Source organism: Osmerus mordax, chromosome 27 (assembly GCF_038355195.1).
Source record: "Osmerus mordax isolate fOsmMor3 chromosome 27, fOsmMor3.pri, whole genome shotgun sequence".
NCBI classification, from domain to species: domain Eukaryota; kingdom Metazoa; phylum Chordata; class Actinopteri; order Osmeriformes; family Osmeridae; genus Osmerus; species Osmerus mordax.
In genome coordinates this window covers 1887731-1914098 of record NC_090076.1, presented here as the reverse complement: position 1 = coordinate 1914098, position 26368 = coordinate 1887731, and the positions used below count along the sequence as shown (strand labels likewise).

The window sequence follows — 26368 nt, the reverse complement described above, 5'->3', positions numbered from 1 at the left end:
GTATTTTTATATTGTAATTTACGGCAACTTATATTTATCCCACTTAGTACTGCTAGTTTATGTACCCTTAGTATAGTTAGTCCACATATTTAAATTTTAGGTATATGTTTATTGTATGCACCTTCCTGCCAAAGCAAATTCCTTGTCTGTGCAAACTTTCATGGCGAATAAATCCCATTCTGATTCTGATTCTGATAATCTACTTCACTCAGATCAACTGTTAGATGGTCAACTGAAAGTGAAGCTGTGTCGTCATAGAAGACAACAAGCATGAACAACCACTTATCTATGGCAGCAAGCCACCACTAACAAAGACGTGCTCAATTTTCTTACATGGCTGTAATCCTCTTTGCTGTTCTAAATCCTAAATCCATCACGGTAGCTTGAGTGTGCTGTTTGCTCTGTGATGCTTTAATCCTTCTGTGGAAAAGGCAACCACACCTTAGGCCCTTCAGAATTGTAGGATTTGCCCAGCCGAAAGCTAGAAATCATGGAAGAGCTACTTTTGCCCACAGAAGGAGAGGAAACACGCTCAGACAACAGTTCCTATGCCCCAGGAGACTCTGAGATGACAATGATGGGACGCATCAAGAGCCTTTTCTGTGAGATATTCACAATGAATCTTCGGGAATCAGTGAAAGAGTTCTGCCAGCGCAACGGATTGTTGACACTCTCTGTCTTTGCAGTTTTGACTGGCTGTGTCTTAGGCTTCATGTTAAGAGGGAGTCAGCTCTCCACCCAGGTATGTGACTTCTAGTTGTCGAATAGATGATGAAGGTCCAGTGTACAAATAAAATGCTAATTGGTAACAAATCTTTTATGAATTTCATGTTTGTTTGAGCTGGTAGCTGGAATTCTTACTGGGTAATTTCCCTTCTGTGCTTACCCCCACGTTATTTAGGGGACTGTTCCCACAATTTGAATTGTGAAAATGAATTGCATGACCATGTGTACTAGACATACAAAATATTAAAGATTGACAATTTCAACTTGAAAGTGGAAGATGGTACACAGGAAATTTCCGAGGTCAATCTAAGCTTAGTACTGTCAGGGCGGGATTATTGGGTGCACAGTCTCTTGTAAAGTCTCTCCGACTTTACACAGTATACATTACCTGACGTGTTCACAATAATCTCAATAGTAACCTCATTATAGACTAGTATTACTATCAGAAGCTGAAATTGCAAAATTGCATTAAAAGTAGCAAATTTCTTTCTCTTAAGAGAGTGGTGGAATCTTGAACTTTAAATTGTTCAGTGGCAACAAAAGTACCCAAATATTTAATTAAAATTTGTTACAAATGGAGCCTGATTGTAGGTTACTGTTTTTAGATATATTCAATAACCTATTCAATAACCTATACTTATTCCCCATCTAGGCTAAAATCTATTTTTCTTTCCCTGGAGAACTCCTCATGAGGATGCTCAAGATGCTTATCCTTCCACTCATCACATCCAGGTGAGACATGTAAAGCCACACCCTGTCATGGTCTAGTTTTATGTAGTCGTCAACGATACAAATCCCACATTTGGCCTTTCACAGCTTTTCTTAAAATACATTACTGTTACATTGTTTGTCATGTAATTTAAAGTAAATTTGCAATTTGTAACAGGTATAGGTACATTGGATTAATTTGGTCAAGCTCCTCTTGACAATTTCCTAGTGGTGTTTCGAACCCAAAACAAATAAAGAAGTCCTAATCCTGAGCTACCAATCGTTTCAACAAAATATAAATAATATTAAAAAAGAACTGAATTATAATGAACTATATAAAAATAGAACAATTATAACCTGTTCATTACACTTTGTCAAAATAGAGATGTTTGCTTTTTTCTTAGTTTTGAGAATTAAATGGAAGTACATTGTTTCAAACCACTCTTTCTTTTTCATCTTAAAAGTTTAATGTCAGGTCTGTCATCCATGGAATCAAAAGCGTGTTGTCGTATGGGAGTCCTAACAGTAACATACTATTTATGGACGACCTTCATTGCTGTGGTGGTTGGCATCCTCCTGGTAATCATCATAAAACCAGGGGTGGGAACTGATATGGACAGCAACAGACTGGGCGGCGGACCAGTGATGACATCAGCAGATGCATTGCTTGACCTCATTAGGTAAGTTGCACTGCATCCTCAGGCTGCTGGTAACTTGTAATATAACTAGAGAGGGTACAATTTCGGGGGAAATTGTTGGGTGTGCTTGCGTGTTGCGTCGGTTGCAGATGGGTATGTTTCCAGGCTGTGAATATCAACACCCTGTATTTTTGTACGCTCTTCAACTGGTTAGCTCCTGCGATTCCCGCACAGCTGCCAGCTGTAGGTATATACAGGTAGCAACGCTAGTGCTAAATAACTATTTAGCTGGTCGGCTCCATGACGCCGATTCCCACACAGCAGAAGTCTAGTAGTTAGCTAGCTCTACAATTTACCGGGGCTAGGTCTGAATCTAGGAGCAAAACGGAGCACAGCTGCCAGCTGTAGGTATATGCAGGTAGCAATAGTGATAAATAACTATTCAGCTGGTCGGCTCCATGACGCCGGGTAAGTAGGGCTTGTGAGACTGCTCACCAAAATAACCAAGGGAACCCACTTGTTTAGCAGATTAAGACATGTTCGTAGGTACCTAGCGAAAAGTAGCCTCAACTGTCCTAGACTTTTAGCTACGGTACTAATGCTGAGGGCTTGCTGATATCGCTGTCTGTGTTACTAGAACGGCGTATCTATGCGTCCTTGCTAACGTGTACTGACGTTGTGACCTTAGGCTAGCACTGAGGTCCCTTGGTGCACACAAGGCACTTTCTGCCACAAAAACGTAATTCAAGCCTAAACCGTGCAATGGAACGTAAATCCCAATAGTAGCAATGCAATCGCTACCAAGACGAACCTTTTGACACCAACGTTGTCCATGTAGTCCTAATATTGAGGGATCCTTAGGGGTGGGAAAATAAATAATAATAATAAAAAATATATGTGAGAGAGAACAATGGTTGTGCTCGCCGAAGGCAGGCACACCCAACAAGCCAGACTCATGATGCTATCCCTTGAGGTTTGTTATTGGACACCATGGGTTGGTGAAAAATATGAATGGCTGATCATGTACATTATTTGCAAGTAGGATATCTGCAATCAACGAAGAAACAGATAATAAAACAACTATCATGTTTTGTCAAGTCAAATATTTTAGGCACTGGTCTTTATGAACTTCAAATCTTGTTGTCTCCCCACAATTTACACCTTTGGTTATGGCCATGACACTGGCATTTCTGAAGCAGATCAAACTTAGTGAAATACTCCAAATTGTTTTGTCTTTACAGGGTATGCTTAATACAAAAACATTGACAGTAGGTCATGCCAACAAAACTATAAAGCATGCCTCCATTGTTTGTATGTCGCTTTATTTTTTTTCTAAGTCTAATTGGGTGTGCTCAAGCCTTTGGGGAGGTGTTGGCTCCGTGTGGTGTGGCTGACCTTGCTACAATATCAATCCTTTGTGTTGTAAAAGGCTTATGAAGATGGGGATAAACTTTGGGTGCATTACCTTACCTTAGTTGTATAGTAAATTTACATTAGGTTGCTAGTTGGATTATTTGGAACATTTGAACATAAGAACATAATTTGAACATAAGTAGAGATAAATAACCAACTAGTGTAAAATAACATGACGCAGTGGGTCGGATTTCCTCCTATCCTCCCCAATTTTTTGAGTCACCAACCACAACTGATGTTATGGTACTGTGTCCTTTCGTCAGCATTTTAGCTGGATGGCGTGGGCAAAATTATCTAGATACTTGCCTTTGTATCAGAGATTGCTTCTGCATTTTTATTACTCTTTCTATCTTACACACGCACTAACTCACATACACACCCATAATCCAATTAAATCACAGGGGAGATTAGAGTATTTTTAGTTGTCCACGATGGGATGATTTACAGATTAGCTCCGTCATCCACTGTGGTGATACAATAGTCTCTACAGAAGATCCCAATCCGGCACACATAAGGAGGACATTTTGCTTGTGCCTGTCTAAAAAGTTCATTCCTCTTTTAAAAGGCCCTCCCAAACAAGTCTGCCATCATCATCCAATTAACCTCTGGCATGGGATTAAATGAGTGCCAAAGTGAAACTGATGACAAGAGGGGAGAAAATCCCTGTGGACAGAGGCAATTCAGTGCATAGTGTCACTAGTCAATACATGCATCTTCCTGTCTTTTATTGTTTACATTTTTGATTGACAAGATCACCTGGCATCTATTCCATTCTATTTTCTCATTTCCTCTCCTCATTCATAAACTCTCATACACCTGACTATATTTGTGAGGAGACTATCCTATTCTGTGATGGCGAATTTCAAGAGTGATTTACCCAACATCCCATGATATGAGGTACACTTTTTATGTACTATGTGAACATTTAGGTTGAACAATTCAGATGCCTTCTCGTCTGATTCTGATCCTTTAACGATGTAACCTAATCAAAATAAGTACATGTAGATGAAAGGGAGGTCAGGTGAAAGAAGACTTTTGAGCCTAATAATTAATTACATGGATTGTGTATTTTTCCATTCTACAGAGGATAAATGGGCAACAAAAATGGTTAAGGGCTTTTAAACAATGTATGGTGGTAGGTGCCTGGTGTGCTTGTGAGTAGGGATGCGTATTGATAAGATTTTAACGATTCCGACTCCTTATCAATTCCTGCATATCGATTCGATCTCTTATCGATTCTCTTATCGATGTTACCCTCTACAGCCGTAGGTCTGTGCGTCCTGCACCCCCACACACACATTCGTTCTAAACTAATTTCTCAGACTGGCTTTGAAATGAGCTAATACCTACCTCCTCTAGGCCTCTTCAGGCCAAACCTAGTCGGAGATAGAAACTTTCAGTTTCCTTGTGTTCAAGCTTCTATTACTCAACACCAGTAGGACTTACAGGGGTCCTAACAACAGGGGAAATAACTTCAGTATCACCTTTCAAAAGAGACCATTTACATGCATGTACTCCAAATGGTTCAACAACAGCTTTCAATGTACTTTGGGTATGTTGTTTAGGCGTTTTCAGGCACATTTAACAGGACTATTAAAAGGTTAAACAATTAAAATGGTAAGTTTAATAATGGATTAAAAATATGCTCAGTTTAATAATGGGACACGCGAACGTTTGCTGATTACACACGCCGCCCCGATAACGTGAAATGATCAATATCAATACTAATGGGAGACGAATGCCGGAGCTAAAATGTATGCTTCAAACGACGGGACAGAAAATAACTAGATCGACTACACACAATAAAGGCAAATTGCTTCACTCAGTAACAAGTGGTTGTGATCACTTTTGAGCAGTTTAGCTCTACCTTAGATAGTTAGAGATGAAGCGCGAACGTTAGCTGCGCTGCTGCATGCATCGAACACATGACGTTCCAGTAACTTCATTCCATGCTGTGTGTTCAAATGCTTCTTCATATTTGTAGTATTTCCTCCCCTCGACGAATATACTTTTTACACGCGTTACAAGTGGCGTTGTTGTCATTTTGCCGTGTGAAATACAACCAAACTTTAGAACGCTTCTTCCTAGTTGCCATGTTTGCTGCAGTCTGTCTTCGCGCATGCGTGCGCAAACTTTTATAGTTTATTCAGACAGACGTTCGCGTGTCCCATTATTAAACTGAGCATATCGATTTTTAATCCATTATTAAACTTAGCATTTTAATTGTTTAACGGCACAGAGAATCGTTAACAGAATCGTTAAGGAATTTTGCTAACTTTTCCAAGGAATCGATTCACTGGGAACCGGTTCTAAACAAGAACCAGTTCTCGATACCCATTCCTACTTGTGAGTGTGTCCAAAGCTGCTGGGTTTTCACGCTCAACAGTGTCCCATATGTATCAAGGATAGTCCATGAGCTTGGTCTGATGAAATGTGATTCCTGCTGTTTCATGCTGTAGGGATTTAGAGAAAAGCACATGCATCTATCATGCTGCATGCTACGATTGCAAGCTGGTGGTATGATGTTGGGGTTGAGTTTTAATGGCACACATTGGGCTCCTTGATAAGTTGAGCCATGTTTAAATGCCACAAAATATCTGAACATCACTGACAATATAACGCATTCCCTTCATAGCAGCAGTGTATCCACTTGCTAATGTCCGTTTTTCAGCAGGATCATGCCCCATGCCACAAGTCTAGGGTTGTCCAAGAATGGTCCCACAAAAATTACAGTGAATTCAGCAAACAATCTCAGTCCAATTGAGCCTCTATGGGATGAGACTGCCCAGCATCCCTGAGGAATGCTTTCGACAACTTGTAAAATCCATTCTCTGGCAGATTAAGCCTGTTCTGAGGACAAAAGCGGGTGCTTTTAAACATCTAGAAGCAGAAGAAATTGGTGCTAAGTACACTAAGTCTGTATAATAAGATGTCATGTATGTGTGTGTTGTTTTTGTTCTTAGGAACATGGTACCATCCAATCTTATTGAGGCCACATTTCAACAAGTGAGTAAAATAGCTGCCAATATCAATGTACACTGTAAATGTGACATGCTCTGGTGAAAAGGGGTGGTTGTCGGCCAACTCATTTCTCTGTTTTTTTTTTACAGATTGTGAAAGTGCAGATTGTAAGCTTTGAAATGATGTGTCATACATTGAAATCTGAAAATAGTTGAAGAAGATACACATATCTGAATGTTGCTAAACCAGGAAAGCTCTAGGCCAGATATTCAGCTTCAAATATTTTAGACCTTTTCACGCTTTGAGAGAGGTGTGATTGTTTTGTGTTAATCATGAGAAGCGTTGAGTGCAGGTTATTTAATTGCTGTGAAGAAAATTAAACTAAAACAATATTTGCGCTCAATCAAATTCCAGGATCCTGCTTTCTTGATTTATCCTAGATGTGTGTTTTAACACCCAGTATTTTTGCACTGACTACATTGCACTGTACCTACATTTACATTTTACATTTAGTCATTTAGCAGACGCTCTTATCCGGAGCGACTTACAGTAGGTACAGGGACATTCCCCCGAGGCAAGTAGGGTGAAGTGCCTTGCCCAAGGACACAACGTCAGTTGGCATGACCAGGAATCGAACTGGCAACCTTCGGATTACTAGCCCGACTCCCTCACCGCTCAGCCAACTGACTCCCTGGCCCGATTATGGTACCTGGTACCTGGCCCGATTATGTTTCAAGTTATGTGTTAACTTGGTGCAAATTGCATTTTCCGAAAACAGCTTGACATCTGTATTCACGGTTTACCAGGTCAAACTAAGAAAAATTAATCCTGAGCGCAATGCCCGAGATTAAGCTCTTCATTCTATTTAGACCGTGGATGTAAGCTAAAACAAACACACAGAAGGCCTGCTCGAAAGTTGACATAACTACTTGTGAAACATATTTAAGGGTACTTGGCTCGAGACCAAATCTGCCGATTCACTACTTGATTAGGAGGGTGGATGGGATCGTACTTTGTACAGACAAACATAGCCTACATTCGAAACATTACAGCTAGTACCACCGTGCTAGCATAAGTAGCCTAGGGAAAACCCGGCTGCACCGTGATGCAAATCATATCACATCCTACAACGCGCCCACAACTCAACTGGAAGCTTAGGTAAACAAGAAGAAATTATGAGTATTTAGTGATCCTAAACATGTTGTTTATCATATGAGTGGCTTCTTCAACACTCTAACTTTTGTAATATGCAAGAAAATGAAAACTGTAAAAAAAACTACTTCTAGCAGACAATACAGAATGCCGACAAGAGCCCCTTTTCATTGGATCGTGTCACAAATAATTGTCCACTGCTCCAAAGCACAAATACATAGTAGCATGATCAGCAGTGCTGACTGTTTGTATTATTACCTTATGTTTTGTTAACTCAACTTCATTTTCCTCTTTTCTTGGGTTTTTATACACCAGTACAAAACCGACTTGGTCCCTATATTGAAAGTCCAGACAAAAACAATCCAGCCCAATTTTGTTTACATCGTTCCTGACGAGAATGACCCCAACGGCCATACAGTTTACCTGGAGCTCACCCCTCCCCCAGAGATCCACTACAAGACCAGCCCTGGCAGCAGCCAACAGATGAATGTATTAGGCATTGTCATCTTCTCTGCCACAATGGGTAAAGCCAGCTGTATTTTATTATAAGTCTGTATTTGTCTATGTTTTCTTTCTCTTTTCTCTTTTTAAAACCTATCCAAATAAAGTTACTTATAGACAGGTGACAGAAATATTAATCTTTACCAAGTATTGCACAGTCAGTCGGTGAATAAGTTAAGAAAGCTTTATTACTTGCGGCCGGCCCACAAGGAGACAAAAGTACAAAGTTTGTCTGTTAGCATGTTGTGCTAGCTAACCTTTTAAACGAAACCGCTCTCCACAGTCATTGGTTCATATACAGGCATGCAACTGTCACATGGCTCTTCTTTCATTGGCTCCTTTGCATAGATCTTGCACGCGTGTGTGTGAGTGCCTGCGTGTCTGCGTCCCTTGCAGTGGACATTTACAATCAACCCTACCCCCACTATGTGACCAGCTAATGGTCACCAGACCTCAGTCTCCCTTCTACCTCTGTCAAACAGTATCTCCTTTAAACAAACAACCCCCCCAACTCTTCTTAGTCTTCAGCCCCAAGATAAGGGTCTTGTATGTTTACCTAGGCCTGGACCTTGCCTACAGTTAATTTGGGGGTGGCCTCTCTCTACACACAAGGCTAAACACAGTATCATTTTATACAGACACACACTTTTCTGACATCTCCCTCCTGTTTATCCTGAATAAAATGTGTTATTCCAAAACCACACCAACACAGTCAATAAAATCAAAAATACATCAAATTAAAATAATTAATCAAATCAAAAAATGTGTAATAATCAATAAGACTATACAGAATTATAGTTGAGTAGTGTGAATGCACTGGACACAACGGAGAAACCCATGGTATTGGGATAAAACCCGTCATCACTCAGCAGAGTGGCCATTTGACGTCTGATGCATTCACCGGCAGACCTGGACATCATCTCAGATCTCCTTCACCAAACAAATAAAATTGAAACAAAGATTGTGAAAAAGAAATCAATACAGAAATTATCAGGATATAAGAACATGCATACTTGTTGTCAGCACTAAAACAATCAACCATTCAGTAAATGTCAGTCAGATTCTCCTAGACAATACAGTGATAGTTGAAACAGGCCCTGTTTGTGCTCTTCTCCAAGTCAAGTGATAAGACCTCTCATTTTGCACGTTCTCTCCAGGTCAGGGAGTCATAAACTCCATTTAACCACCCAAAAAATCAGTTAACCCTTAAGTCACCCCAGACTTAAGCAGTAAAAGAAGCTCCCCCTCCCCCTGCTGCTAACACTTTTCAACCTTTGCATGATAAGACACATTACTTTGGCACAGATCCTGAAATTTCATTACATGTTCACAATTTCCTTCTCTTTGCAAAATTAATGTCAACTCTCAGTAGTACAAACAGGTTTCTCTAAAACAAAACACTAAGCTTTAATGCAACTCCCAAATAATACTTAATCAAATCACATAAATGAAACAGTATTGTTATCACCTTTTCCGACAGTCGTATCACTCTTCTCAAAACATTCAAACTTCTGCCCTGGAACATAACAAAATCAACTGGAACATCTTTACGTAACTGGCAGAACATACATGATAGGAGTGTTTGTTCCCAAGCTTTATTCCACAGAATAATTAGCAAATTTATACCAAGATTAAAACTTCACTTCTGAATCTATTTAGCATTTGCATTGTTACCAATTAAACGGTTAAATCATTACATCCGTAGTCATAGCACCATTTAGAATTGTTCATTGTTGTTGTTTTTCAACATACAAAACAGAACGCCATTCCCAAGACAATTCCCATTGTTCCTCTAATATCACAAAGTCCAAGTTGTCATGGTTGTGTGTGCATTGTGTTTGTGTAATCTTCCCATAGGCAATGTAGCCTAGTTGATAAAAATGGCGACCTCAGCGAACTGTACTATAGGCACAGCTCAGTTTTCCTTGATTTGACGCAGAACACGTTTCCTTTGTTTGCCGCTATGAAACAAAATACAGGCTTTGCAATGACTCACGTGTTCTATGCTATCTCCTTGATTATCACATCTGAAACTAGCCAGGAATGACCCCATCCACCTCGGGTCTGTTCCAGGACTTTCCGTTTCAAATCCGTCACCACAAGCCAGTCACCTGATATTAATGTCCTCGGACCTCTCACTGGATGAGACAGCATCTCAGGGTTTCAGCAGGTTTCAGTAAGTCAAATTTAAGACATTTTTAAGACATTTTAAGACCATAAAGATCGAAATGTAAAGATCCCATGACATGCTGTTTTTGGATGCTTTTATATAGGCCTTAGTGGTCCCCTAATACTGTATCTGAAGTCTCTTTCCCGAAATTCAGCCTTGGTGCAGAATTACAGCCACTACGAGCAGTCCCACAATGAGCTTTCCTTAGGACGTGCCATTTCTGTGTCTGTAGCTTTAAATGCTATGCTCTTAGTCTTTTAATGAGACGAGTTGACTGAATAGCTCTGTCTTGTGACTCCACTAATCAGCTAATACCAATCACCTGTGTAAGAGACTGAGTGGCGTGTCTGTGTGGTTGCCACGGTGATGGTGCAGCTATGATTGCTAACGCGCTGAGGGCGAGAGAATAATATAAATTTACCTAGAATCCACACCTCAAACAAGTTAACCTAGACGCAAAACTATACGTCCAATCCAAAAAATAAGGATATTTTCCGAGACCCAAGACTCTGCCGAAACCATATATATCCTTTATATGTCTGTTTATATGTCATGGAGTCAGATGGCTGAGCGGTTAGGGAATCGGGCTAGTAATCCGAAGGTTGCTGCTTCGATTCCCCGGCTGTGCAAAATGACGTTGTGTCCTTGGGCACCCTACCATACTTCAACCTACTTGCCTCGGGGGGAATGTCCCTGTACTTACTGTAAGTCGCTCTGGATAAGAGCGTCTGCTAAAATGACTAAATGTAAAATGTAAATGTCTGTGCGGTCAGAAATAAGATACTACCGGCAGTTTCAAAAACGTGTTCATTCTGCTTTCCTGGTGCGTGTCTGTTTGGTTGCCACGGTGATGGCGTAGCTGTGATTGCTAACGAGATGGGCAGAGAATAACATACATTTACCTAGCATCCACACCTCAAACAAGTTAACCTAGACGCAAAACTATACGTCCAATCCCAGAAATAAGGATATTTTCTGAGACCCAAGACTCTGCCGAAACCAGAGATGTCCTTTATGTCTGTGCGGTCAGAAATACGACTCTACCGGCAGTTTCAAAAACGTCTAACTTCTGCTTTCTCTGAAAAATGTGTCACCAGATTTGCATTGGTCTCTATGGGGCGAGAGTTGGACTTTGTCTCGCTTTCGTGGGGCTCTGAACAAATGTGTACGTCTGTTGGATTCCACAGACACTGCCTACGACCAGCACAAAATTAGCTATCTATTGATCCAAAAATGAAGCACGAAGAGTGAAAATTGTGGCAATGCTGGCAAACTAGAAATACTTTTTTAAACTGATTTCGAAGCTCCCCTCCACTCTAAGCGTTTCAGTCAGCACTCTAGGCTCTCACATACAAACCCATGTAAATCTCAGAAACGGTTTGAAAAACTCATGAAACATAATCAGTGATATTAAAAAAAGTTGAATAGATATCAAAAAGCTGAATTATTTTAAAAATAGTTTAGGTTTTTGTCAACATTTTAAAGTTTAAATGGTGGCTGTAGCTGAAGGATTGAGGAAGAAGAAGGATTTGAAAGTTGAAGACGTTTAAGAGGATTGAGAGGATTTGAAAAAAAACTCAATTGGAAAACCATGTAAAAAATATTATGAATATTGATTTATATTAATTCAAGCATAAGAGGTACAAAGCTGAAAAGATATAGCAGTCATAGCCTGAAACTGCTGAATGTTTTGATAGCTGAATGGTTTTAATAGATGAAGATTTGAAGGCGCTGAAAGGTGTCGCGGAAGAAATAGAATAATATTAGGAAGTTGAATAAAGATTCAAAGAACAATACTTGGAATGCTGAAGCAGCATTCCAACAATAAAACAATAATCTATCAGCGCGCATTTAAACTCAAATCAAATAACAGCGCGCACTGGAACAAACCTTTAAAGGTGACATGACATGCTGTTTTTGGATGCTTTTATATAGGCCTTAGTGGTCCCATAATACTGTATCAGAAGTCTCTTTCCTGAAATTCAGCCTTGGTGCAGAATTACAGCCACTACTAGCAGTCCCACAAGGAGCTTTCCTCAGAACGCGCTGTTTTGGTGTCTGTAGCTTTAAATGCTAATGAGGAGCGGAGGGGCGGCACCATGCGCTAATGTTTACAATGGATGTATCGCAATGGCTGTCCCCGTTGCTGTAACATGCCTCGAATTTGCCCATTCTCATCTGATAACCCTGGTTTGCAGAGGTACACTCTCAGTCATTTCAATGAGGGGAAAGGTGGATATCGCGCGCGCACCATAACACCAACAGCAGAACGGTTATCCAAATAACAAAGAAGTGTACAACACTCATGTTACAGCATGTGTATTCACACACATACTTGATGCTATCTACCATTACATTAGCGACAGTAACTCAGCTGTTAGCTGCATAACTAATGTTACAGCCACATTCTAAGGGTAGCAAGCTAGGTAACCATATACAGTAAAGCTACAAAATGATATAGCGTTAGTTAACTTACTTGCCCGAGGTTAGTAGCTGGACGAAGGAGAGTTAGTACTGATCCAGAATTTAATTTCAGCAAGGCCAGTTTTGTATTAGCTCAAGTTGAGGAAACAGTCGTGGCTGAAGTGTTTGGCGCAGACATACAAAACAAATGCGCCTACCACAGAAGTTGTGTAGGCGCATTTCCAGAGAAAATAAAATTAAGACACTGGGTCTTCAGAGGCTCGGATGAAGGAACTGTAAAAAGATTTTTGTTTTCCTTTGTACATCCAAACTGAGCAAATGTAATGCTTCATTCATTTGCAAGCCATGATGTCTCTCGAGGATAAAAACACTTGCACGGTCGAAGCTCAGTTTCTTATGGGCGGGCCAGATTCTCTGGGCGGGCAAAGCAGAGAGAGGGGAGGTAACCTTCCTCCTTGTGACGTCACAAGGAGGAGATTTTCAAACAGAGCAATTGAGCCTTCATTTTCTCAAAGGCGGAGAAGAACACCCAGGGCTTGGTTTACACCTATCGAAAATTCTAGCCACTGGGGGACCAAAGGCAGGCTAGGGGAACTCATATTAATGTTAAATAACCTCCTAAAGTGAAGTTTTCATGTCACCTTTAAACTCAAACCTTTTTTCTTTTTTTTTACACAGCTGGTTACCACAATTATTTACTTAATTTCACTCTAGTATAACTTCACCAATTCAATTTCAGATTTTTTTTTTATACTGCTACACATCACAGATTTTCCACTTATAAAAACAAGTTCTGGTCGGAAAGGCTTTACCTCCCCGTTTGGCTGGGAATTTTAACAAATGTTGATCATGCACTTGTTTACCACCAAACTTAAAATTAATCAAAACGAACATATCTTTCAGCAATAATCACATAATTATGCAGTATTATACCCTCTGGGAATTCACCTTTGTATAACTTCAAAGTAACGGGACCTTATTTTAGCCCCCACATTTCTCCATCTCTCCATGGTATTTCTTTAGGTCATGTAAAATATACTCGAACAAACAAACAATCTTGTTAACAAATGTATCAAAATACTCATCACGTAACATCTTTCAAAAGTAACCAAATTAGTATGTCAAATTTGTCTATTTCTCAATTTACGTCTTTCACATTGTCAATCTCTCATTGTCTCTGCGTATGTCATGCGATTTACCCATTATCAAGCTGCAATTCCAAAGTAATTTATATTACTTTGGAGGCCTACGTACTTTACCAATATTCACCCTATATAAAACCTAACTACACAATGTTGGTAACAAACGGCCGTTCCATGTGGTTATCCTGATAAAAACGAATGAAAATAAACTGATTGATCTGGGGGGTATTCGTCGTAGCTCGCTAAGCGGTTTAGCGAGCTAATTTTCAGGCTAAGATAAAAAACGCCCCTCTTTTTGGTTCGTGGAAGCAACTTTCGATAAATCACCATAGTAACATATCAATTAGCACTAACCTGCTATGTTTTAGGAAATGTCTTGTCTTATCTGTTGTGCCTGTGCTTTTTATGTTTCACTGTGGGAGAGTGGGAAACGTCATATCGATTCCTTTTTATGTCTTGGCATGTGAAGAAATTGACAATAAACTTTAACTGTGCTTCAGACTCTGCATAGCCTTGAGTTTTTTTGCGTCAGGTATAGGCTAAATTTTTATACAGTATAGGCGATGCAGAAAACATTGGCAAAGCCGCAGCATGCGTTGCTGTAAGAAAAGTGTACTTGGCGCTTAACCAGCTGATGAATCAACTCATCATATTCCCTGGCCATGTCCCAGTCAATGAAATCAAAGAGGGATTTACACATAGGCCTACATGCATATACACATATATAGTACATGATATAAGCTCAGTAGCCTACATATATCCTCATAAGTGTCTATGAATTCGTATCAATTAGATACTCTTTGGTCTTGTTTTTATCTAGCCTACTTATTCTGAAAATTTCCATTAAGCCTACTGCCAGCAGGCACATTTAAAGAAATGTGATCTGATTGGGGTAATGAGGCACTTAAGATGAGCCTATACATTTCCCCAAAACTTTCGCATTTATAGCTTATCGGAAATTTTGCCAAGCAGCTTGTCTTGCTCTGGCAGTGGCGGTGTTTGACTTAGGCATGATAATATGTTTATTGTCTTCGCAGAGACAGACTCATTATAATAGTTTGCTCGGATGGCGAGAATAGCCTATCACCGCTCTCTCTTTCGTCTTTTCCGCCATCATACCGTTAGAAAATCACGGTTTTGGTGATCGACCTTTCCTGCCTTTTGAAGTAGGACGTGCACGTGCAATTTCCCTGATAAGTTTAGCCTGATTGAAATTAACCACATGATTTGGATGCGGATCAGCCGTTGACGAACCGATATTTGCTGTTCTCACTCATCTCGCTAATGTTAGCGGGCTAAAGGGACAATTGATTAACTTAGCTTCAACCCTTACGACGAACGGGGCCCTGTTGAGCCAGCATGCCCGTAGTTGTTTTGTTTGTTTCAGAGAAACGAGTTGTCCCGCGTTGCACACAACACACGCGCGTGCAGACATAGCCTACAGAGAGAGAACCCCCAAGTTGATTTTTAAAATCAGCGAGAAATTCAAGGAGATGGACGACATCAAATTAATTCTCGAAGTTGAAAAGCACAGGGAGTTGTATGACCCCCAGCACCAATTGTACAAGGACAACGTAGAGAGGGATCAATGCTAGGATGCTGTTGGGCCGGCTGTTGGAATAACACGTTTCCTAAATATAGCCTTTGCCATGTTTATGTACCATGTCATGTGAAAAAGGAAAGCTCAGAGTAACTGAAAGGCTTGGTGACCGGCGTGGAGAAATGCGCATCTGGTTTGAACAGCCTTGAGCCAGTCGTAGTTGATCGTGAAGCTTCCGGGCGCTGCCATGTTTATGTACCATGTCATGTGAAAAAGGAAAGCTCAGAGTAGCTGAAAGGCTTGGTGACCGGCGTGGAGAAATGCGCGTCTGGTTTGAACAGCCTTGAGCCAGTCGTAGTTGATCGTGAAGCTTCCGGGCGCTTCGCAGCCAGTGTGTCCCAGGTGTAACTGGAAGCGCCTGGAAACGCAGCCTTTTTCCTTTCGGCGGCCATGTAATCAAATTGGATCTGCCACAAGGCTGCGAAGCGCTGTGAATCGTTTCGGCAGCTGGTCGCATTTTTCCGCGTGATGCTTGCGAATTCAGCTAGAAGATGATAAAACACAATATGTTATTTGGTATATTTAATAAAAAAAACAGGATATTATGATTTTACTATGTTAGTTGTAGGCTATAGGCTATCACTTAAGACCTAACTTCACTACGCTGGTAAACGGCCAACCATGGCTTGGTGACTGGCACGGAGATATGCGCGTCTAGTGTGAACAGCCTAACGGTGCGTGTCCACTGCAGCGACGCGAATCGCTTGCCATCGCTCGCCTTCCCACAGTTCACCACGCTCGGGGGCGTTTCATACAGATTAATGTAAAATGTAGTTCTCTAAAGTCACTGTTGTAGTTGTCATGGCCAAGTGTGCAGACTTGGGTTTACATACTCGCAGAGTATCATATTTCAGCTAAACAGTACATGTAAATCAGCATCTGAATTAAAATGTGACGAGACATGGCCATTATAGTTGCTGAAAATGTGCGTATTTTATTGATGAAATGGCTAATTTGTAAATTTGCTCCGACTTCTCGATAACCTAGGTAAATAAACACTCCACGACGACTTACAAAAAAACGTTGCACCACCTACTCTTCTGGCGGTGAATTGTTTTCAGCACCCACAGCCTACGGAGAACCATAAACGAAGTCTATCTGTCCGTATCCGTGCGCCCGCCCATCCGTAAACGGAGACGCAGAAGCATATTGCGGCCTAAACAGTGTGTTCACACTGCAGCGGAGTGGGCGGCGCGCGGCGTCGGCTTCCAATTCATTTTCAATGAAACCAGGCGTTGACGCTCGCGTAGGGCATTGTGGGAAGGCGAGCGGAGCGGAGCATTGCAAGTTGGATTTTCTCAACTTTATGTAAATGAGGAGCGTGAAAACGCTAGCGTTAGCCAATCGGGTTGGTTTCTTGTTTCTTGTAACATAGCAACCGTTGGTCACATTTCTAGGTTTCACAATTTCAAGATGGAGGAGAAACTTTTCGTATGTGTCTGCACACCCAGTTCTGTTCAGAACAAAGTTACTAATGTGACGAGCCTGAATTTAAAGGTTACATTAAACTAATAATGCATGGTGCATGGTTGCCGATGTCGTCATTGTTCCTAGTGTGTTTTTATAGCCTACTTTTAAATTCAGTCTCGTCACATTACGTGACTGTTCTGTGCCACTGCTAGCTCGCTAGCCCAGCCTACAAACGACTGGTTGAGTGACCGGTGGCGTAACATGTATTCTACTGTAATCTTGCACTAGTAAAATCTTGCACTTACATAAATGTTGTATAAAAGTGGTATTTTGGTAGATATTGTGAGTACATGAACCCAAATCTGCACGCTTGGCCATGACTACAACAGTGACCTTAGAGAACTACAACTCTGTATTAACTTGTCTAACACGGCCCCAACTGTGGTGTACTGTGGGAAGGCGAGCGATGCAGAGCGTTAAAAAACGCTGCAGTGTGAACGCAGCGTTATGCCCTCCGTAGCCGATCGAGGCGCTTTGCGGTGCTTTTACGCGTCGCAAAGCGCCGTGAAGTGCCACAATTCGCTCACGCTCTGCAGCAATCATTTCGGCAGCTGTTTGAATTTTTCTGACAGCTACTTGTGAATTCGGCTACAAGATAAGGAAACACACCATTATTGGGTGTGCACACCATATACGACAATGTAACTTGGAAACGTCATCACCTGTAGAGATGTAGGGAAATGTACCAGCATGTTGACAAAAAAACACCTTTACTGAGAATTTGTGTGGGTGCATAAGATCCACAAACTTGTTTTATTGGGGGTCAGATGGCTGAGCGGTTAGGGAATCGGGCTAGTAATCCGAAGGTTGCTGCTTCGATTCCCCGGCTGTGCAAAATGACGTTGTGTCCTTGGGCACCCTACCATACTTCAACCTACTTGTCTCGGGGAGAATGTCCCTGTACTTACTGTAAGTCGCTCTGGATAAAAGCGTCTGCTAAATAACTAAATGTAATGTAAATGTTTAAGAGACCAAAAGAGCTTCTAATGTTTTTTTCCCTAGGTCTGTTGCTTGGAAAGATGGGGGAAAGAGGAGCTCCTCTTGTCAACGTGTGTCAGTGCATCAACGAGTGTGTCATGAAGATCATCAATGCTGCTGTTTGGTATGGACTGAACAATGATGTAAAAATATACATTTACATTTGCCCTGTTACATTAGTAGTTTGCAATGCTTTTCTTTATTTGTTTTGAAATAATAAGGAAGTATAGACAATTCCTCAATATTAGCATGCCAATGGGATTTAGCATGAAAGGCTATAAATTACCATTTCATATACTTAAAAATTACATTGGTCAAGGTTGGTATTTGATGCCTACATTGACCATAGACCCCAATAGAAAACACTCCAACAGATCACATTGAATTCTCCTTTTACTATTACTCCTTTTCTGGCACTAATAAATACATCTACGAAAAAAAACTGATACCATGTGAGTGTAGCAGGGTGTGGTCGTTAAAGAATATATATACTTAATTTCTAATCAAGTATTGAGTAATTGGGGGCACCACCTTAATATTGGTTTCAGGAGACCAAGGAAACCTATAGTTAATATGTAATAATCATTATTCTGGAGGAATGAATTTGTTCTAAGAGTAGAGCAGATTGTAACAATACTGAACACGCACACATAAAAATATATGAGATATGAGAGATTGATTTCAATAAACAAATTGAAATCAATCACTAATTGCGATCACTAATCTTGTTGAGTCCCAGGAGAAAAGAAAATCCCGATGGCATTTACGCCATAGTTGGTTTCACTGGACTCAGACATCGATTGTCATCTCAAAGTTTTATACAGTTCAGAGTCCTGTCTCTGAAGTCAGAAGTTGATTGGGGGAAGCTCAACTCCCCCCTCTTTCCTTCACACATAAAGGCGTGAACTAGTTTCTGTCTGGTTCATAAGTGTTCAAATATTGTTCTGGACATCTTTGAACAGTTACAAAATACAGTTGAATGATTTTTTTCTAATGTCAGCTTTGTATAAATACCAACGATGACTTGTTTATCTTTCAGGAAGACGGAGTAGATACTAGAATCAACATTACAGTAAATACAACATTAAAACAAAGTAACAAACATTACAAATATTCCTCTCATAAGTCTCCACCTACTCTCTAATGATGTTGTATCAAAAGGATCCATCCTCACATAAAAATATAGATACTAAGATGTTTATTTCAGTGACTACCAGTGTGAACACGACAGTCATAAGCTCCACCAGCTATGAGCAGTAGCTTAATTAGAAACTAGCATAGAGGTTTTGCACCATTTCGTGTTGATGTAAACACAAAAGCGACAGTCCAATTTATTGCTCAAGGAGCAAACATTTGAGAGCAGGATAAACGGGAGAGCAAGCAGAGATTGTAGCTTTTAGCTTAGAAGTTCCAAACCAATACATTTCTCTCATTTTTGCAATACTTGGACTGTGCCCTGTCAATAAATAAAGAACAATGACTGTTTTGCCAGGATAACTGGATCTATCAGACCCTTGAATGTTTGAGACAATTTCAATAACTCCTTCAATAGACCTACTGATCGCAAACTATAGTTTGAGTATCCACTAATTCGCCTTACACAGAGATAGATAGATTTGATTGGCTAATGATTCGTTTGACCTATGTTTGAATACATGCAAAAATGTGTTTATTAGTTACTTTTATCTGCTTTACAAAACATAGCTTATTTGCAATCTACCATATACCATTGTCTACACACAAATGTGTGTGACACAAATGCACTTTGTTTAATAAAATTATTGTTATCATTTTGCACATAATTATATATATGTATAAACATTACATATTAGGTATATTTATACATTAACTTTGTCTGAATAACAGTAGACTTGTATAGGGGAGCCCTTGCGACATCTGCTGATAGAAAAGAGAATCACAGCCATGGAATGCAGGGGGGAAAATTGCAGAACGCGCACCTGGCAGCAATTTAACAGTAAACATCAGTGAAATAGCCTTAAACGTGCTTTTCCCGATGTGATTTCGAAAATGTACATATACTGGGTAAAACACACATATCTAGGAAAAGTCCAGAAAGCAAGATCCAGGAATTTGATAGAGTGCAAAGTAACTTTTTTCCCCCTCTTCACTGGGCCCAAATTACCCCTGTCTGTGCTTCTAGTGTTAAGGCCGAAATATACTACTCCGTTTTCACGGAGACGGAGACAGGGAAGGCCCTCTCCGAGCCCCTCGGAGAGCTCTACGTGCACCTCCTGATTTTCCTGACTGTCCGTCCGTCATTTTACGGATACCCCTTGGCTGTGATTGGTCCGTATTAAGAACCGCTTGCGTCAGGGTCGGGGTTGCCGTGACCAACAAGACGAACAGAATCCTTTGACCGCCATTGCTGTAAGTTTTTACAATTCGTATTTCAGCTAAACAGTACATGTAAATCGGCATCTGAATTAAAATGTGACGAGAAATGGGCAGTGTAGTTGCTGAAAATGTGCTTATTTTATTGATGAAACGGCTAATTTATAAACTGCTCTGACCTTTCGATAAACTAGCCAGCATCGCAGTGCAGCGCCACCTACTCTTCTGGCGGTGAATTGTTTTCAGCACCCACAGTCTTCGGAGTACTATTAATTCAACAAATCCGTCCGACTCCGTCCGTTTGTCTGTCCGTAACGGAGTCGGAGTAGTATAATTCGGCCTTAACTTTGGTTTGTAGTCCATGTCTGCAATAAACTGTAGTGTTATTGACTGTCCATTTATTTTCACACAATGTCTTTCAGGAGTATAGGACCTTGTGTGGAGAGTGTTGATTACATCAGGGGGCTTGACCTGAGACGTTTGTATCTTTCTGCTGTCTGTTTCTTGTTACGGGGTATTTCTGTGGTCCATTATGTTTGCTGCCGATTCCACTTTCCCATTACTTTTCCGGGTATCCCAGAATAGATGTTTTGTGTGGAAAGTCCCCCCACCTTGCTGAAACTTTGGAACTCATCCAAAGAATACTGGAACCCATAGTTTGCCAATTGTGTCTGTTTTCCATTGTGTGCTCTCCAAATAGTCAAAATCTAATCTAATTGTATAGCCCTTTTTACAAGCAATGTCACAGAGGGCTTCAGATACGCCCATAAAACTGCCCCTCAACCAACTAATTGAGAATGAGTTCCTATCCTATCCTCCAGAGACGACTAGTGACAGAGAGGTGCAGACCAAAAGTTAAACATAGTCATACAACAAGAGTAGAGAATAAAAAATTAGCAAATGGATGTCAAAACACAGTTAAACATCCAGGGTTCAACTCAGTGCTCTCAGTTGGCACATGTCAGTTTACGCAATTGTGCTTTCACTTCCTAGAAGTTAGAGCGAAATCAACTATAACCATGTAGTCTCTGTCGTTGAACCAGAACAGGTTAGTCCCTATTTCTTCCTCGGGCGGCTTGGTGCTTTGTGGTTCTTTTTGGTTCCCTAAGGAGAGGCTTTGTCATGATGCTCTCTAGAGGCTTGTGATTTGACTGTACTTCAACCGTTCATCCATATGTGAATTGTTGGAACTTCTCCATGCCAAACACCACTGCAGGCTGCTCCTTCTTTATCTGTGCATATCATTTTTCAGTCCCTGTCCCTCTGCTGGTATATGCTAATGGTTGTCCTCCCTGCATCAAGGCTGCTCCTAACCCCTTTCTGAAACATCACATTGTAGTACAAGATGTTCTGCTGCGTTGTAGCAATTTAGCACAGGTGTCTCATTATCACTAATTTTATTGAAAGGCTGCACATGTCTCTCTGATTGCTCCCTTCCACAGTCCCTATGTGTTTATGTGTTAAATGTTGCAGTGGCTCGCAGACTTACATGGTGTGGATGCAGAACTTGGCTAGTTAGTTTACCATGCCCAAGAAGCGCTGCACCCCCTGTACATTTAGGTCTAATGACTAGGGTCCACTTTCTGTTCTTAGCAGGTGGCCAATGTAGGGCGCTTCATTTGGCCAAAGCAGCAGCTTCTCTAGATTTAACTTGACATTGAGCGTCCTGCATCTGTCCAGGAGCATTTTCAAGTTATTGCATCGTCCTGAGTCACTGTTTCATTTCCTTCTCCTACAATCAGTATAATAATAGTAACTACAGAGGGTAACATTTCTCTTTTTTTCACCTCCAAACATATTGTTTAAACTAATATCAAACATTCTGAGATTTTTCATGTATACTTGAATTTGACAACTGATATTTCAGTTTATTTTAAATAAGTATGCATACTTATTATTTAAGAAGATTGCATAGATTAAAAAGCATACATTTGTTGCTGCTCATTTACACTTCAGAATACTAACAGTGAAGTGTAGAATGTAGCAGTTATCTTCTCATTTCCCTTAGTGCAAGAGGGAATGGGTTATATGGCAGCCTCACATAGTTTAAACAGTTCCATCAAAATGAAGAAATTGGGCAATCCTGTTGTAGGGGGTTAAATACAATATACCAAACAACCAAAACGAATTCCCCTATGGTTTAAAGGAAGATGGGAAACTGAACAGTGTATTAGCATGAACCAAATAATGCCAATACAAATAGAATTCCAGGTATTTGACTCTATGGGTTAAAACAGAGCAAGAATGGTGAAAGTACGGTTAAATTAAATACGCATTTACTAACATTGCAAATGATTGAAATCAATTACAAGGCAAACATGTTACAATATGAAAGCTTTAAATCTTACCTACTCTACCATGATCATTGTAAATCAGAGAGAAAGAAAGAGGTGAGCAAGGAGTAGGACAGTAGGGCAAGCCAGAACTGAGGAGAAGGTCTCAGGAGATGAAGAATCCACAGAACAATGCATTACAATTTTCCCTCATCTGTCCATCTGTACTGTACTGTCACCGTTTGGCTTCCTAAACCGGTGGAATTTTCCTTAACAGTGTCAGTGTCGCGTACAGCGTTACAGTGAGCTACACTGGTTTAAAACTAAGGTATATCATGATAATTTCACCAACGAATTGTTAACTTGTAATCTAATGTCATAATACATCCGAAAACGAACATTTATTTATGAGTCATGTTTATAATTTTAACGATTGAAAATGGATGTATCACAGACCTGTGATATGTGTCCTACAGAGGCTAATGCTAATGCCTCAGCGAAATAGCAAACATTGACTACTGTTTCCGAAAGTATTAATTATATCAGCGTATATCGTATTGTACATTACATTTCAGAATTGTGTTTTTTATCATAATGTTAAATGAGCATATAGTTATCACCCTGGCCTTTGCCTGTGCCATTTCTGCAGCAGTCTTGCCGTTTTAGGTAGCTAGTGCTAGTTAGCGTTATCTCCCAGAAGATGGCTGCAATAGGTTCTATTATTGTCTTAAGTTTGTGTGTCGATTATGTTGGTAACGTTATTATGTTTATGTCAAACTTCAAATAAACATCAACTTGATACTTCACCCGACTTCAGCTTAGTGATTGATTCTCTCAAAAAACTTCCCACACTCAAGAAATCTCACTTTAACGCGACCAAAAAAAAATTGTGCCGTTAACGCAGGTTTCTTTTTGACCCTGGGAATCACCTGTCGTCACATAAGTTTGACTGCCGACGGTAGCTGAATGTTGGAGAGAGGGCTTTTAGATGGGAAGTTCCATTTTAAAAAGTTGCGACACGGCTCGGTTGACAAAACTAAGGCTGTGTGTACTGATTGTCAGGCTGAGTTTAGTTATCACCGGAGTACTTCCAGCCTAAACTATCACATGCAAGCAATCAGAATCAGAATCAAAATGGGATTTATTCGCCATGAAAGTTTGCACAGACAAGGAATTTGCTTTGGCAGGAAGGTGCATACAATAAACATATAGGGACCTAAAATTTAAATATGTGGACTATCTATACTAAGGGTACATAAACTAGCAGTAGTAAGTGGGATTAGAATTAAATATACAATAAAATAAAATATAAATTGCTGTAAATTACAATATAAAAATACAAAAATACAAATATTAAAAAAAATACAAATGTACAAGATACAATTTTGTAATGCAGTGCAAAAAGCAGTGTGTTTTAAGCAGGAAGTCATTAGAGTCAGTGTGGTCCCTTGGCCTTGTTGAAGAGGCCAACAGCGGAAGGGAAGAAACTGTTTTTGTGGCGTGAGGTATTGGTCCTGATGGACCGCAGCCTTCTGCCGGAGGGGAGTGACTGAAACAGGGAGTGTCCAGGGTGGGAGGAGTCGGCCACAATCTTCCTCGCTCGCCTCAGGGTCCTCGAGGTGTGCAGGTCCTCGAGGGTAGGCAGATTGCAGCCAATCACCTTCTCAGCAGTGCGGATGATACGCTGCAGCCTGCTCTTGTCCTTGGCAGTGGCAGCAGCGTACCAGAAGGTGATGGAGGAAGTGAGGATGGACTCAATGATGGCTGAGTAGAAGTGCACCATCATTGTCTTTGGCAGGTTGAACTTCTTCAGCTTCCGAAGGAGGTACATCCTCTGTTGTGCTTTCTTGATGAGGGAGCTGATGTTCAGTTCCCACTTGAGGTCCTGGGAGAGGATAGTGCCCAGGAAGCAGAAGGACTCCACAGTGTTGACTGGGGAGTCACACAGCGTGATGGGGGTGAGTGGGGCTGTGTTCTTCCTGAAGTCCACAACCATCTCCACTGTCTTAAGAGCATTGAGCTCTAAGTTGTTCTGGCTGCACCAGGTTGGCCGCTTCCCACCTATAATCAGACTCGTCTCCACCAGAGATGAGCCCAATAAGGGTGGTGTCGTCCGCAAACTTCAGGAGTTTGACGGACGGATGACTGGAGGTGCAACTGTTGGTGTACAGGGAGAAGAGCAGAGGAGAAAGGACGCAGCCCTGAGGTGATCCGGTGCTGATGGACCGGGAGTCAGAGACTTGTGTTCCCAGCTTAACGCGCCAGCTTAACGTGCCTGATTCCACCTGCAGGTGGAATCAGGCACGTTCAGCTGGGAGAGCTTGTCCTGAAGCAGGGCGGGGATGATGGTATTGAAGGCAGAGCTGAAGTCCACAAACATGATCCTGGCATAGGATGCTGGGGAGTCCAGGTGCTGTAGGGTGAAGTGGAGGGCCATGTTAACTGCATCGTCCACAGACCTGTTGGCTCTGTAGGCAAACTGCAGGGGGTCCAGTAGAGGGTCAGTGATGGATTTAAGGTGTGCCAGCACCAGGCGCTCGAAAGACTTCATGATGGTGGAGGACTTGAGACAGGCTGGCACATAGCATGTCTCAAGGGAGGTGTTAAAGATGTAGGTAAACACCGGAGACAGCTGGTCAGCACAGTGCTTGAGGGTGGCTGGAGAGACAGAGTCCGGCCCAGCTGCTTTGCGGGGATTCTGCCTCTTGAAAAGTCTGTTAACTTCACCCTCCTGAATGGAGAGAGTCGTCACTGTAGAGGGGGGGAGGTGGGAGGCCTCCTGGGTGGGAAGGGGTAGTTCAAGACGGTCCAATTGTCTTTCAAATCTGCAGTAGAACTCATTCAGGTCGTTGGCCAGGCGGGAGTCGTTAGTGGAGTGGGGGGCTCTAGGCTTGTAGTTGGTAATCTGCCTGAGACCTCTCCAGACAGAAGCATTTGTTGAGTCAATTGAGTCATTTGCAGAGAATTTGTGTTTTAGTCTCTCTGAGTACAGTCGTTTAGTCACAGCTTCTGTGAGCTCATCCAGACTATTGGTAGCAGTCGTGAACATGTCCCAGTCAGTGCAGTCCAAGCACGCCCGCAGATCCTCCATAGCTTCACTGGTCCACTGTTTTGATGTCCTCACAGCAGGCTTACAGCGCTTTAGCTTCTGCCTGTATGCAGGAATCAGGTGGACCATGGCGTGGTCAGAGTGACCCAGTGCTGCTCGGGGGACCGCATGGTATGCTTTGCTGCTTGTAGAGTAGCAGTGATCCAAGGTGTTTCCTTCTCTGGTAGGGCATTTGATTAATTGTCTATATTTTGGGAGTTCTTGAGTGAGATTGCCTTTATTAAAGTCGCCTAGCACAATAACCAAGGAATCCGGATTTTCATGCTCCACACTCAGTATCTGGCTGGCGAGCACACGTTGAGCCTCGTTGACGCTAGCCTGAGGAGGCATGTAGACGCCAACCAGAATGAATGATGCAAACTCTCGTGGCGAGTAAAAAGATCTACAGTTAATAAAAAATGATTCCAGATCAGGAGAACAGTGCTGCAGAATCACTGTCACATCTTCACACCAGCCACTGTTAATGTAAAAACAAATACCACCACCTTTCGTTTTGCCAGAGAGCACAGGGTCACGATCCGCTCTCAGCAGTTTGAAACCTGCTAGCTGTAGCGCAGTCTGGGATCAGTTCACTCAGCCTGTCTCCGTAAAGCACAGAACGGAAGATGAATGAAAGTCTCTGTTTTTCCACACCAGTAGCTGAAGTTCAGAATCAGAATGGGTTTTTATTCGCCATGAAAGTTTGCACAGACAAGGAATTTACTTTGGCAGGAGAGCCTACCTAGGCAGCCAATTTCGGCGCCAACTAGAA

The 26368-nt window shown here is 41.4% G+C and overlaps 1 protein-coding gene across 1 annotated transcript in view; it reads left to right on the top strand.

Moving 5' to 3' along the window:
• The window catches only part of LOC136936558 (excitatory amino acid transporter 5-like), a 47723-nt gene that overhangs the window by 2414 nt on the left and 18941 nt on the right, over window positions 1–26368 (top strand). Inside the window, exons 2-7 of the mRNA XM_067230176.1 lie at window positions 464–742; window positions 1379–1458; window positions 1899–2114; window positions 6449–6491; window positions 7914–8121; window positions 17908–18007. Coding sequence (XP_067086277.1) covers window positions 464–742; window positions 1379–1458; window positions 1899–2114; window positions 6449–6491; window positions 7914–8121; window positions 17908–18007 — 926 coding nt within the window. The remainder of the gene's footprint in view (window positions 1–463; window positions 743–1378; window positions 1459–1898; window positions 2115–6448; window positions 6492–7913; window positions 8122–17907; window positions 18008–26368) is intronic.